The following is a 15,334-nucleotide window of genomic DNA, read 5'->3' as shown; positions in this document are numbered from 1 at the left end:
GCTGGCTCTGGAAGGCTTGTAAAGGGTAGAGGGTAAAATGAATGCAGCAAAATATAGGAAATGCTGGAGGGCGTATTTAAGTGAAGGCTCAGACCTCAATCCGCTAGAGAATTTGCGGCTTGACTGTTTTTTTTTGTCAGAAAGCCAAATTATATTGACCATGATTGAGTCATGAGATCACTGAAAAGGATAAAACATCAACGGATGTCAGTACTTTTTATAGGCACTGTATTTAGTTTGTTAATTTCTGCTGCAAAAGCATGACAAATTAAAGTTATTTTCCCAGTTTTCCTCCTCCTTCTCTTATTTCTGTCTTTCTTCCTTTTAAAGGGCTGACTGTGCCCTACTGAAAAGATGATGATACAGTCAGCTGCTCAGGCTTTCTTTGTGTGCAAACATGTTCACTTGGCATGTAGCAAAACATACATTAACCCTATGCATCACTTTACCCGACCACATTTTAACAAACCGCAATACTTTCTGGAAGCGGCCTTATCATAATTCTTCTCTCATGCATTAGTCAGAAAACGATCCGATCACTAATCAAGAGCATTCAACCTCTAATCTGAACCCATTACACAGCAGATGATTATAGCATCAAGGAGCAATCAGCTAAAGACAGACGTGTGCAGAAAAAGCTGCAGGCGGAGGCTAGCTTGCAGATTGACACATCAGGTCGAGACACAGAGAAAAGAGTGGGTGTATGTGTGGATTATGTGGATCCTGTCTCTTGATACTGCATGGACGGTGAGGTGTTGTATTACCAGCAGACGGGCTGACTCGTGCATACTGCCCTAATGACATAGTGACCACATTTACCCCGCTCCGAAGCGTAATCAGCACTCTAAGATTCCAACAGAAACAGCGGGGCCTGTCAGTGGCACGAGCGCAAGGCTAACGCACATAAATCAAACGCAAAAAAAAGGGTCTAAATGCGCTTGTGTTTCCCATGCAGCTGAGGCACAGGCGCAAATATACAAGCAGAGACAGAGATGGATGCAAACACTGACACATTCACACATAAACTGCCTGGCTGCTCCCAGTAGTTATTTATTTTCCCAGACAAAACAGATCTGTCTCATAAAACAGTGCTATAAAGGATACAGCAGATTTACACAGACAGGTCAAATAAATACTTGACTGCTCCATTTCTTGCCGCCGTTCTCTGGCCTCTTGTAAAATCGCTGCACAAATCTTTGTCTCTGCAGACCTGTTTTTGTCAGTTCAGCCTCCCTTTGGATGCCATTAGCCCCCATCACTCAACCTCTGTGTTAATAACATCAACCGGCTGTAGTGTGCAGCCGCTCTACCCTCTGAGGGTGAGGAAGAAGAGATGGACTGAGCTGGGAAAGAAAAGACAAATAGCAAAGAGAGGTTATTAGGAGAAACAGAATAAGAGACACGGCACAGAAAAAAATGGGGGTTACAGAGAAAAGGGGAGCTTCCTGTAGCTATAGCAACGCCTGGTACGCTGGTCCAATCACCACGCCAATGCCTGGTTGCTAGGGAGAGATTCTGGTGGTGAGAGAGAGAAGGAAGCGCGGCAGGCAGCGGCGCTTTTTCCCGTCGACTCTCTGGGAGCTGGGATAGATGACAGGGATTATTCCTCCGCTTGTCTCTTTAAAGCGATGCTGTCTGAGGGGATTTCCACACGCTGGCGCTGTGTTTATTGTCTTTAAGTGCGTGTTTATGTGCTGAATTTGTGTTAAGGTGGAGCAGCTGAAGTGTCTGGCTCAGTTAAGTGTTGATTTTTGAAGGAAGAAGAGGATTATTAAGTGACTTTTCCTGCTGTGTTGGAGAGAACATGCGTATTAAACCAGGGCCTCTGTGTATTTTCATCAAGTGTTGTTTATTATAATGCCTTACGTGGTTATCCCTCCCTATCATGCCTCTTTTCCCCTCGGCTGAGCATCATATCTGCCCTCCGAGGGTTAAAAGCTGAAGGCCTCAGCAGCAGGACTGGTCTGCTGGTATAAAGGGACTCTGCTGGGCAACCATCTGTCTCCATCGACAGCCACAGCCAAATTCGAGGGGAACCCTGTCACTCATGCATGATTTCTCTTTGCTTTAGCCTTCAGCTGTCTCTCTCTTTTGCTCTCTTCTCTCCTCGTGCCCCTCTATGTAACCACGTCTCCTGTTTCCTGTTAAGGCTTTTTTTTTCAGACACGTTTGCAGTTCGACTGTAGAGTTGGCAATGTCTGTCAGTAACTTCAGGCTTAAATATCCCACTAACTACTGCACTATGGAGTCAGATTCACCAGAGAATTGAGCATTCAGTTACATTATTTCTTTGCTTAGCAAAAAATAAATAAAGAAATAAAATAGTATAATAATAATAATACCTTAATAAAAAAATAAAGATCTCAGGGGGCGCGGTGAGACCCCGTCTGTGGTGACATCGAAATTAAATGTACATACAGTACATATTTCTTTAAACCATGACTAGAAACATAATGTATTAGCGCCAACCTAAAATTTGAAAAAAAAAGAGAAGAGAATCTGTTAAGTTTTATGCCAAAAAGTCAATTTTTGGGGGACTAAACCCCCATTTCTTTCTGATTATAAACATGTATATTTACAAGAAATGAAACTCTTGACTCTCAGAGTTTTAAAAGTTGGCAATTTACAAAAAAAAAATTAAACTTTTCAAGTTTAAAAGTCTTCAATTTAGATACTAGAAACTCGCAAATGTCATGTTTTTAAAATTTTTAATTATCTGTAAATTTGCAGTGTAAAATGAATAATTTACAAGAAATCAAGCTGAAAACAGTGGTTGAATTTTCAACTCAGTAGTCTCAAAAATTCTACATTCTGGTTCATGTACATTTACAACCTTTAAGTCAATATTTTTTTCTCTAGTAATTAACACCATTTTAAACTTCAGAAGTCTGTTTTTTTTCTTAAAAATTAATAAATCCTCTTTATTATTTTTTTCTAGAGTAGCCCTAATACACCGTTGAATGATGGAGAGTTTATACATGGATCATTTGTCAAGAACAAATATATGTAGGACTGTTATGTTGGGATTTTGTCAATGAAAACAATTAAAATGGGTCTTCCAAGCCTTCCAGGCCTGTATGCCGAGAAGCATCCCCACAGCATGATGTTGCCACCACTGTGCTTCATAGTGGGGATGGTGTGTTTGTAGTGATGTGCAGTGTTTGGTATCAGCGTCTTGTTTGATAGCCAATAAAAAACATTTTGGTCTCACCAGTCCAAAGAACTTTCTTCCACTTGACTTTGGAGTCTCCCACATGTCTTTGAAGTCTAGTTGAGATTTAAAATGAGTTCTCTTCAACAGTGGCTTTCTCTTTTCATCCAATGGTGAAAATACTTTTCATAGGCACAGTATGCTACAGCTATAGCTCTCAAAAAAATTATGAAGCTTTGAAGGACTCTCATACACAAGTCCAGCCTTAACAATGCAGTGAGAAAACTTTACAGATTTACATAAATCTTGCTTTCACAAAATTATATCTTGGCTCAAACTCTGTGTGCACTTAGTCAGAACATACTGACAGCTTGGGTTCTCATTTATAAAAAGTGCATAAAATCAATACTAAAACTGCATGAAACTGTCTTCTTATGAAGAATGGATAGCAGAATAAAGTTTTGTATTATGTGAAATTGTGTCTCTTGACAGTTACTGTAGCTGTTAAACAGTTGCTGCTATCTGGCCTGCTGTGCTGTGGAAGCCAGAGCTGTGGCTGGAGATCGTGACATTTTCCAACTTATTTACACAGGTTTAAGTTTGTGTGGGTGACAAAGTTTAGCTTTAATGTATGGAGAGTCTCCTGTGTTGAAAAACTGTTCAGTAAGTCAGCATTAGCGCAGTCTCAGTGTTGGAGGGTTTAATAGCACGCTATTACTCTGAGGTTTCGGACGACACTCAATGAGGTGAGCCCTCCATGTGAGTGTGCAGATGAAGTGGAAGTGTGGAGAAGTGCAGGAACTGGTGCAAGAGAGGCCTATCATCTCAACAAGACTTTATGTGAAAAATTTAGAAAGAGTAGTGGCAGGTACAAATCTGAGTGGCTGTTGTGGTGTTAACACATGCAGCTCATCTTGAAAAATTAAGCATGCTTTAAAAAGGATTTCTGACACTGTGAATAGAGTCATATTGAGGCTGCTTCCACTTCTTTAAAATTCTTGATTTTTAAGGTGCTCAACTTTGGTTTTTATCCAATCTTGGATGTTCTCAGAGCCGGTTAAATACAACCTTGGGGAGCTGATAAATTGACCAGATTCAATGTCTGTCATTAGGCAGATCCATTTTGGAAAGGCTCAAGCCTCATGTGCTTGTTTCTGGATTGAGAATGTCTGGACCAATCAGCATCATTTGAGGAGAAAGAGGGGGTAGTTACGGAGGAGGTTTTGTTTGATGATTGTAGCCATGCAAACAGTGGCGACTGGTGAAGAGGTAAGTGTTAGTGATGGGTCATTCGTAAACGAGCTGGTTCAAAAAGCCGACTCTTTTACACGAACAGTAAGGTCCGGATCACTGTTGAGAACTGTTTTATATCATTAATACTAAACTATTGTTTTGGGGTTTTTTTTGTATGTTGTATAGGTCTGTGCATTCCGTGATTGATAAGTAGGGATGGTCTTTTCTCAACACTACTCTACCACAGGCTTATTATGCATTAAGGACTTGTGCTTGATGGTGTAACATTAATGTTTTATATCAGGTATGTCATATACCCCAGCTAGTAAGAAGATTTCATCTGACCCAAGGTGTTTTGGGGACAGTATATGTTGAAAATAATTGCGTGATCTTTTCATAAATCTGCACAGTTTGAGTAAAATACTAGCAAAAATATCAATCATATGTCATGCTATAGCTAAATCTGGCAGGTCAAATGAAGCCAAGCTAGTACCCGAATTAAGAGCCATTTGGGAGCCGAAAGAGCCGAGCCAAATGATCCTGATCACTGAAAAGAGCAGGAATTCCCATTTCTTATTAGTATGAATACAGGTATAGTGGCAGTTTTATCAGAACTACTCAATATGTATTTTTTAAAAGAAGAGCAAATAACTGCACTAAAAAGCTTTCTGTGGTGGAAAAGATGTTTCTGCCTTCTCCTGAGCAGCTTCAGCAAAAGTTACTTACTAGTTTTACTGATAGTGAAGAATGACAACAGCGGCCTGTCAGGCTTGTTTTATGTAGTGAAATTATGGGTGGCGTTGCTCACCCACTTCTTTGTTTTGATGCTCTGATTGGCACATAAGGAATGTGATAGGCAGCTTTTTTTGTACAGTCACCATCCATCTTTTTTTGTTATTTTTTTGCCCTTCCCAATCATTATCTTTAATCTGTTGCCCAGAGGGATGAATGCTAAATATATCCCATGTCATGCATATATGAAACAAGCCATCTGGCGTGTTAGCTCAGGTAAAAAAATACATTAATTAAAAAGAAATATGGAAATAAAAAAGAGAGTGCTGGTATTTTTAAAACTGAAACAGTGACATGGTACTCAATTTGCTTAAAGTCCCTGTAAAGTGATTGAAAAAATCTATATTTTAGCTTTGTTGTATAACAAGCCACTGTGTTATGAAGCACTTGGCCAAATTTCAGTCATGAAAAACCTGTGTATGTATGAAATTAAGCTTCAGAATAATGACAAATAAGGCAGTAATATCTGCTTGAGGATGCTGTGGGCATGTTAGTTGAATGCCCACTCATGAGAAATACGATCCTCTCAAATTTGAAAACACCATTTCCTGATGTTGCTCTTCACAATTAAATTTTAAATGATGATTAACAATTGGGGCTTTTATTGTGAAGGACCTGGCAGGAATAGAAAATGTCTATGGTCAGATACTCTGCCAAGCTTGAGCATGACAATACTAACAAACAGGAGGGATTGAACTGTGGCTACGTAGAAGGAGACAGTCACAGTCTGCTTCATTTATTTATCCAGGATTAAAGTCAAGTAATATATGGATTAAAACACACCTTCAGCAGGTAAGATGTTTGTTCCTGCTATATCAGGTTCAAGTGAAAAAAGACAGGCCTGACCCCTGACCTTATGGTGAACTCTGGCCAGAGCACAGCTGCCTGGCTCTGTGCCAGAGCAGAGACAGAAGCTGGGGATCAAATTTACTGTTTTCTGGCACAAATCTCTCTATTATTATACTTTTGATGACCCATAGGCCACTGTCGCTGATAGATTTGCAGAATTTACTTCACAATGAAGAAAAAACACAGCATGTAACTTTCAATGAAGGCAGCGATAGCAGCTCACAACAGACTGTACTGACTGAGATTGACTGCTCAGTGATTTTATATTGTAGCGTTAGGGGGGCGGGGTTATTCCTGATAGCAGCTGGTGACATGATGGGCTAGTCACACATAGATCTCAGTGTTTTCACATGTTTACAGCAACCTTATTCCAACATATCCATGTGTTAATACACACATTTTGGATTTTACTTTACAGGGACTTTAATATAGGAGTGTTAGCATTGTCACTGTTAGCCTTTAGCTTTAAACTCTGTGCCTTACTATTGCCTCACAAAGCTGCCAGTGTGTTGGTAGACTCTTTTGTCCACTCCTCTTCCTGTCTGTCTGACTGCCTCTCCTCTTACGCTGTGATTTGGCACGACTTAAGAAAACACATTATTTACTCTTGAAGTGTTTCCTCCTTTCAGAGCGACTCTGATCCGAGGGACAGAGGGAGGGCAAAGGAGCGTGGGCCCCATGTTGGCAGCACAGATGTGGGGGTGAATAGGCCATTACCTCCCCTGTTGGAACTTGTCACTGCCCTGCTATAAACATACTTTGCTAAACAGTGGCTGCTGCTTATTAGCCTGAAAAAAGACTTGGGAATTAGCAGCAATAAAACAATGGAAATGTGCAGTCAGCTGCTTTGATGTACTGCACAAAGCATGTCCATTTACTTAATGGCACATTATGAAGGCCTATCAGTAGCATAATGAGCTCAGAGAGAGCCACATTGAGAGAAAGGGGGAAGGTTGCAGTCCTGTTGTGAAAAAAGAAGGTGCAAATTGAGATAAAGTGGAGACCTTGTGCTCACAGCCTCAAAGATTTGGAAGCCGTCTTGAAAGGGAAAGACAGAGAAAGAGAAGGGGGGGAGGCAAGGAGGGTTGTCTGCACTATTTTGGGGTTCCGGCCCGGGCCGACTTGGAGAAGGGAATTTTAATTGCGTCTGTTGGCTGGAGATAAATACCTAATCATGCAGACCCCCCTGTGGGTGCTTAATCAGCGCTGTTCTAATGACCACAGCTGCAGAGACCAGCCTACATGCTAACTTCTAATCACCAGACTTATGATCTGTAGATGCAAACTTCCTGCATTGCCAAAAAAGAAGAAATATGAATGAGATGAGAAGCATCTTCAAGTATTGCTCATTAGAGCACCATTCAGAAAAAAGATCATGAAATGAGCAAGTAGATGAAATGAAGTCTTTGATGTAGTGTAGTCTTGCAAAGCTGATTATGTTAGTTTAGGAAGCCAATTAATGATAAATCTGACTTTGTCTCACTAGTATGACATATAGTTAAGTAAACAAAACTCTTCATTTAATTAGGAGTATAGTAAACACGCAATTTAGCTCCCTTTCCTCAGAGAAACTATAAATTGAGGCAAACAGACCAATCTGGTTCTCCGCTGGTTGTTTGGGCTGCTGTTTTTTTATGGCTGGGTATTCAAACCATGTGGTGCCAGTTTGAGGCTGCAACCAAAGCCTTTCTTCTCAGAGCCAAGCAAAGCAGCACAGACATCAAACTCTGTCTCAACTCCAACCACCGTGCCTCCAACTGTAACATATGGAGGGATAAGTTTAAAACTAATGGTTACAGCAGAAATGAGAGAACCCAAAGAGCAGAGGGTTCACAAGTAGGCTGTAAATAAGGAGGCTCTTTAATGCATGTATGTGAAATGATCCCTACTCAGAGTTCTAGAAGCTACTTTGGGTCGACCAAGGTGCCCCTACAACAGGTGCAAATGTATGCTTCTTATTTAAAATGTTAATTATGGAAAAACACAAAGGGTCTAGGGCCTAGACTAAAAACAATAAAAGAAAAGAATATCTCCAAATGGGCTTTTTTGTACAGTCCAAGCACTGTAGCATCCACAGTTGCCATGCTGATTCTGTTGGCCTATTTTCGAAAATCTCTCTTGTGTTTTAGCACCAAGTTAACAACCTAAGGTGTACATCCCTGTCCATTTGTGAGAATTTGCACCAGTGGTGTGTTGTTTGCAAATGAGTCAATCCTATGAGCCAACTGGCTCTTACACTCAGCAATAAATTAATTAACTAATCACACTGCTGCAGCCAATGCATCTTGGCATGTAGACATAGAAGTTCAAACTGGGTATCCTTAAAGGGAAGACAGGTGATTTAAGTGAATTTAAATGAATTGGAAATGGATGAAAGTTAGTACTTAACAGCTCTAAATGGACCTCTACACTGCAATTATCTGAAAATGTCTACATACATTGAATACAAACCCTAAACTTCACAGAAAAAATGATGTTTACCATGGTTCTAATTATTTACTTGGCATGGAGGCAATCAATATCAAATTCAGGCCTGCAGACCTCCTAGTATTCTAGTCAAATGAAGGGAGACAAGAGTCTAGAGGAGTCTTGTACTGGCTTTTTGAATTCCTGGTGGAGGTTTTTAAGCATTTGTTTTATTGGTTGCTTGAATATTTCACTACTTTAAGGATACAAAAGTAGCTCAAGACTTAAGAACGTTTATATGTTTGGACGTAGTCGTAAAAGCTGCAAACATGGCTTTTTTCAGAGCGTTTTGTTCCTTCTTGCCTGATGCTTATTGTAGATTATTCAAAGAAAGATAAAAACCTTTCTTTTGTTTCAGTCAAACAACACAAAAGTGGCAGCATGACATGTTTCCAGTCACAGGACTAACATTGCACATCCTGCAATGTGACTATCGCGCATGTGCACTTTGCAGGATGTGTGATTTAAACTCTGTTGTGGGCTTAACCATTTCATTCAATGGACCACCACTGCAACAGTGTGACACAATTTTCACTAATTCCACATAGCTGCGTGCTTTTCCACTACAATTGTAGGTTATACTTTCTCTTTGTATTATGATCATAAAGGTCCTCAAGAATTTTCAAGCAAAGTCTTGACTTTCATGTCTCATCTTCATGTTTATACCAGCTCAGCAGGGTCCAAACTGATCTGAAGCAGCAGTATCTTCATTGGTAACATTTCTTTTCGAGCCACCAGTTCAGTCACCAAACAAAAACAAATGTGCCACCAGCAGCACCACATCCCTCAGTCTGGGGACCTGGCTGTCTCTAGGGCAACTGTGGAAGGTTTACGTTTCCTATGGCAACTGAGGAAGGGGGACGTCCTTTGCACTGAATCCAGCCAATCGTCCAGTCAGAAGAAAACACTTTGATTAGGCGGAACAGGTGAAACAACCCAGCCAGACTGTCCAATGGGGTCTGAGCAAGCCCTGTCTGCTGGCTGTGATTTGGTCAGGCGTCCATATGCTAATGCAGTGCATTAAGCTAATTGAGCAGATTCTAGTAATTTGAAAATCAATCTGGGTGCTGATTGAAAAGTGAGTTGTTTTGAAAGAGATGGAGAGGCAGAGGGGAGAGGGAGAAAGGGAGGAGAAAATTATAGATTTTCACTTCGGTTTAGTGTGCATGATTAAAACTGTTTTCTATCAAGTTAATGTGATAGATCATTTCAAGTTTCCATTGCAAAGAGTTTAAAAAATGGAAATGTCTCCTCTTCCATTCCCAATTTCCATGAAGGCATCATATAGCCTGTGATTTTGGTTTTGGTCAGAGTTTGTCTGGTTTTTAAGGCAGCACAGACACTTTTTGAAGCTCAGTGCCACTGTTCAGCGGTTCTGGAAATGTGGTCTGCACATGCACACTCAGACATATTTTTATTGAGTGTATATTTAAGTCTTAGCTCAGCTTCTTGCTCTTCATCTTCCCTTCTTCTGCACTTTTGCAGCCACCTTTCCTTGATGCCAATGACCTGTCGCAATGATAAAGATCCATCATCATATCTCAGCATACACACTGTCCCATTTCATCATCCCAGCTCTGCACATAAACACACACACCGAGTGCCATCTCATCAGGCATGGATTTATGTGTTTCCATCCTCCTGTGGGAGCCGAGATTGTTTTGTTTTTAAGTGAGGGCCCATTGATCTTTTATTACACCATTAAGTCAATACGCTCCACTCATAAACAGCTTGAGATTAAATGAGCCCCCTTTGAAGGGTTTATGTGTGTGTTTGTGAGTCCGTCTGTGTCAGTGAACCTTCAGCCTGCCAGCAGCTGAAAACCGGAGACAAATAGCAGCGACTCCAGACTCTATGGCATGGGAGGGATGAAGCTATTTATCAGCAGAAAGTTGTGGTAGCTGCTTCATTCCTCTAACAGCAAAAAGATGCTTATTTAACTTGAAAGTTTTTACCGTTTTATTTACTTTGGCACTATGAACGCTCATTTCTGGAAGTGTGTTGTAAGCAGTTCAGGTTTTTCTGTCAGTCCAGATATTGTTAAAGTCTTAAAGCAGTTTTCTTCAGTGAGAGATTAGATCTCTCTTATTGCTCGCTGAGATTGTGATCAGGGGTTCACCTTTAGAGCTGTGTTTTCAGGGGTTTCTAAAGTCCTCTGCAGTCAGATCAATCATCGATATCCACAAAGGTTTTGATTTAAGCAGCTGATAAAATGTGTTTTTGACTGAAATGTTGATACTGACAAAAAATAGCTCATAACCCTAGATAAGGGCTACACAAATATATATATATATGAACTATGATAATTAGTGGTGAAAATTAAACTGATCTGAATCTTTACTTGAAAGAGTCTAGTGCATCGGTCTGTAGCCCCCTGAATCAGTACAAATTTAACAATACTGCCCAAGGTTAACACTAAAAATAGTTTTTTTTAAATCATGAAGTACCTATGATTGTGTAAATCAATCGTGGTCAAAATAATTTGGCTGTCCAGCCTTCCTGAGGCGCCTGCTGAGAAGCATCCCCACAGCATGATGTCGCCACCACTGTGCTTCACAGTGGGGATAGTGTGTTTGTGATAATGTGCAGTGTTTGTCTGATGGCCAAAAAGCACCATTTTGGTCTCATTAGACCAAGGAACTTTCTTCCACTTGATCATGGAGTCATGCGTATACCTTTTGGTGAACTCTAATCGAGATTTAATTTGAGTTTTCTACAACAGTGGCTTTCACTTTGCCAGTCTCCCATAAAGCTTTGACTGGTGGAGAACCCGGGTAACAGTTGCTGTTTGCTGAAACTTTTAACTACTTCAGGGTAGTGGGAGGTGTCTTGGTGGCCTTTCTCACTAGTCTCCTTCATGCATGGTCAATCAGTTTGTGAGCACCGCCTGTTCTCTTTACACATGTGCCATATTCCTTCCATTTCTTGATGATGGATTTAACTGAACTCCAGATGTCCAGTACCTTGGATTTTTTTGTATCCATCCCCTGACTTTTACTTTTCAATAACCTTTTCTTTGAGTTGCTTGGAGTGTTCTTTTGTCTTCATGATGTAATGGTAGCCAGGAATACTAGTAAACCAGCGACTGGACCTTCAAGACACAGGTGTCTTTATACTACAAAATGCTAAAAGTGGCCTTTCTTGTTAATGCCACATCAGATCGAGAATGCTAGTCGTAACTTTCATGAATGAATATGAGGACCTTATTTTGCACAGCATGTGACCTTCCTCGGTGCCATGTCTGTTTCAGGAGTCCACAATAACTTTCTTTTCTTCCTGTTGGTAAACCACAGTCTGGGAGAAGCCTGTGACCAACAACCACAGGGATGACTGATTGCTGAAAACACCTCTCAACTCTACAGTTCTGCTTACTGGAATTCTCTCAAACTGTTGTGGCGTTCAATACAAAATATAGAGTCACCCACACAAACACACAAAGTGAGCACTCACCTGGGTAAACACGGCAAACGATCTCTTTCTCTTCTCTGTTGGTATTTAATGAGCCTGTTGTTGATTTTCCTACGATGCTGTGAACTTGCAGTGTGTTGTTTTGTCTCCTTCTTCACATTGTTCAGCACAATATGATGTTTCCACTGATTATATCATTAGATTCCCATCTGAGGAAATTGGCTCACCACTGTCTGGAGCTGAAAAACTTCCCAAGCTGTCATGCATGAAGATAAACACAGGCACACCACAACCACACACAAATTCACACACCAACAGGTAAAATGAAAAGAGAGCTCTGACTACGAAAAACAGCCTTAATGTCACTGTGTGGCTAAAGAAGCTGTCCAAATAAACAAAACCTTTACTTGATTTCCATGGGCCCTGCTCAGATCACCACCTGTGGGCCTCAGGGGTCTTGCTTGCACTGTGTCCACCCTAAAGTAACATGTTTAAGTGTGTGGATAGTGACAGTTGTATTATTAAGTGCATTTGAGCTCTAAGTGTACACAGTCCTCATTTTCTCTCGCCTTTCTCTCCACAGTGTGTAACTGTGATCTGGCTCGTTCCGGCTTCTTCCAGAAGAAGGGCGAATACATCTGCACGGCCGACTACCAGCGTCTGTACGGGACACGCTGCGACCGCTGTGACATCTTCATCACAGGAGAGGTGGTTTCTGCACTGGGACGGACGTACCACCCCAAGTGCTTTGTCTGCAGTATCTGCTGGTATGCACAAAAACACTAAATGACATGAATTCTTCCTCTGTATGTTGATACGGAAAAGAGCAATGTAGAGTAATAATACAGCAACATTACTGCAAAGAAGTTTGTGCAGGTCCTTGTGAAAGTAGGCATGACTCTACCTTTAGCTTTTCTTAGTTATCTATCAACCAATGGCATATTTGGCTCTAAACTAAATCTACAACCTTCCCAAGCTTCTTTCTACCTTTTAGTTTGTTTCCAGGTTGACGTTGAAGTTTTTTTAAGGACTAAGGTTTGTTTTCTTGGTCATCCTCAAACCTAAAAGTGTGTCCAAATGGACTGAAGTTTCTTGTCTGAAAAGCATATTTAAACATCCATGTCAATATTGGCTAAAATAACTGTAACGGCATAACGGCATTTTTGGTATCAGCAAAACCCAATATTGTGCATCCCTAATTTTTTAGGTCAAAGGTCAAGGTAATCTGCCCTCATCTTTATTCTTTGCTTGTGAATGTGATATCTTGAGAAAGCTTCAAGGGATCTTTAAACTTTACGCAAAAGCCCACTCTTGTGACTAGGTTGAGGTCACTGAGACCTTAAATCTAGTGAGCAAGAAATGTTTTAAGAGTGTTGAGAATTTTTTGTCAAATTCTGCTCACACCTGTTGGGCAGATAGATTAGATTTTGGAGGTCAAGTTGCAGCGACTTTGCATATTAACATACAGAGGCCACCATATGATACACATTGCAATCCACGTTGGTTTGGGGTAGTAAAGATTTTGTAATAAACATTTCCTACACTGAATTCGCTACAGTAGCTGTTCTGTATTATAGAGGGTATAAATGGAAGGTTGTTACACTTTGAAAAATTACTATTCAGATCCTCAGAGATCCGAGTAAAGTAGAATATTCTTTTTATAATCACTTAGCGATCATTAAATACAAATCCAATAATATTTATCTTCTTAATTTGAAAACTGCCCTCTCTGTTGTCTCTCTTACTGTTGTTCTTCATACTTTTGGTATGGTAATATTCTGGTTTCACTTTACTATACTATAAGCCCACTTAAATTTGTAAGAATTACTTTTGCCTACCCCGGCATAAATGGCACCTCTGTTTCTGTAATGAACAAACAAGTAAGGATTAAAGCCACACTCCTTAAGCAGCTGTCTGAAGCCTTGGTTATCAGCGTCATTCAGTGCTGGTTGGGACGCCACAGATTATCCCGTTAAGCCTACCTGTTGTTGCTAACCACTAATACACCTGGTGTCATGTGTCAATGAAGATAGGTGTTACTGCAGTGTTTCACCTTATTACAGCTTGCATGACTCATTTCCAGCTCCTGAGTTTTTGGTGTTTGAAAGAGCCCTGTATAATCTAGTATCCTCGCTTTTAGCTGCTGGCTGCCACCATCTGCTAGCCTTTTTGAATACTGCACCATGGGATATGAATATTTTTAAACTGCCGTCACAGCGTCTATGGCCATATCGATACTGTAAAATCTTTAACATTACATGTATTGACAAGGTGCCATTCCAGTATATTGCCATATTGATTTTTTTTTTTTTTAGCACAGGCCTAATTATCAGTTATGATGTCAGGAATATCCAAGGTAGACTTACGATGAGCTACCAAGTACTACTGATTTGCCTTCACATGATTCATGTTAAATGGTACTTCCTGTTGTTATGGCAACCTGGTAACAGAAACTTTTAAGCATAAAAATTACATTATTGACTTGCTTTGTAAACTATTATCTATGTTTTGGTCACCACCAATGAAAAGCATGTGTCTCTTTAGTCACTCCATGCTCCACTACATACAGTATACCACCTATAGCCCTGACCTTTATCTGCTCAGTGTCTGGTGCTCAGCAGGAAGCCTGTAATGGGTTTGTCAGAGCTTTTTACTGAGAGAAACTACCTGCTGTGTAGGTTAATGAGTATAACTGGAGTAGAGTAAAGCAGTAATGCCACAACCATCTAACTACAGTATCCAGTACAGGAGGCAGAGGCAGCTCCGTCGTAATGAGATCGTTGGTAATGTGCAGCTCAGCTGGAGAGGCTGTGGCTTGGCTCAGGCAAACCTGCATGGAACAAAGCAGGTCCTGAAGATAGAAGGAAGTTGTTAGTTGAGCAGATACATAGGCAGGAGGAAGTAGTAATTTGTACTAAAGCTTTGGCTCAGGCTAAGCAGGGATCATGGATGAACTAGGAAAGTGTAAAGAGAGTGTAGAGAGCTTAACTGGTGGGGCCTGTGAAATAATCAGGAAGAGAGTGAAGGTGTGCAGTTTGTTCATGATGGAAAGAAAGTTAAAGGTGGCAGGTTTTTAGGTAGGTGTCAGTTAGCCCAGTTAAAGGGTGCTAATGACTGGGAGATTGAGGTAGATTTGGAGAGGTAAAGGTTGCACTAAATGGATGCCTGAGAATACTGCTGTGTTCTGCCAGTCAGTGAGTAGGTTGTTTTATAGAACTTATTGTTCTCTGAGGGGATTCTGTGGAGGAAGCTTTTTAGAAATAAAATCAGATTAAACTTCCCTTTATGGTTAAGGTAAGTGTTGGGGTGCCAAAAATTAAAAACCTGACCTGTAAAACCTAATTATAAAATGTATAATGATGTAGAGCAAATAGTCTGCTCAAAAAAATCTCATCCTCCAGCAACAGATTGTAACGCAGCAATCGTAGATTATGT

General features: G+C 40.6%; 1 protein-coding gene across 4 annotated transcripts in view; it reads left to right on the top strand.

Moving 5' to 3' along the window:
• Window positions 1-15,334, top strand: part of ablim3 (actin binding LIM protein family, member 3) — a 94,784-nt gene that overhangs the window by 22,213 nt on the left and 57,237 nt on the right. For all 4 annotated transcript variants that reach the window (XM_041797556.1, XM_041797555.1, XM_041797558.1 and 1 more), the window contains exon 3: window positions 12,483-12,666. In XM_041797556.1, coding sequence (XP_041653490.1) covers window positions 12,483-12,666 — 184 coding nt within the window. The remainder of the gene's footprint in view (window positions 1-12,482; window positions 12,667-15,334) is intronic.

The sequence above is a fragment of the Cheilinus undulatus genome, linkage group 10 (genome assembly GCF_018320785.1).
Source record: "Cheilinus undulatus linkage group 10, ASM1832078v1, whole genome shotgun sequence".
Lineage (NCBI taxonomy): Eukaryota > Metazoa > Chordata > Actinopteri > Labriformes > Labridae > Cheilinus > Cheilinus undulatus.
This window is presented reverse-complemented; position numbering and strand designations above follow the sequence as displayed.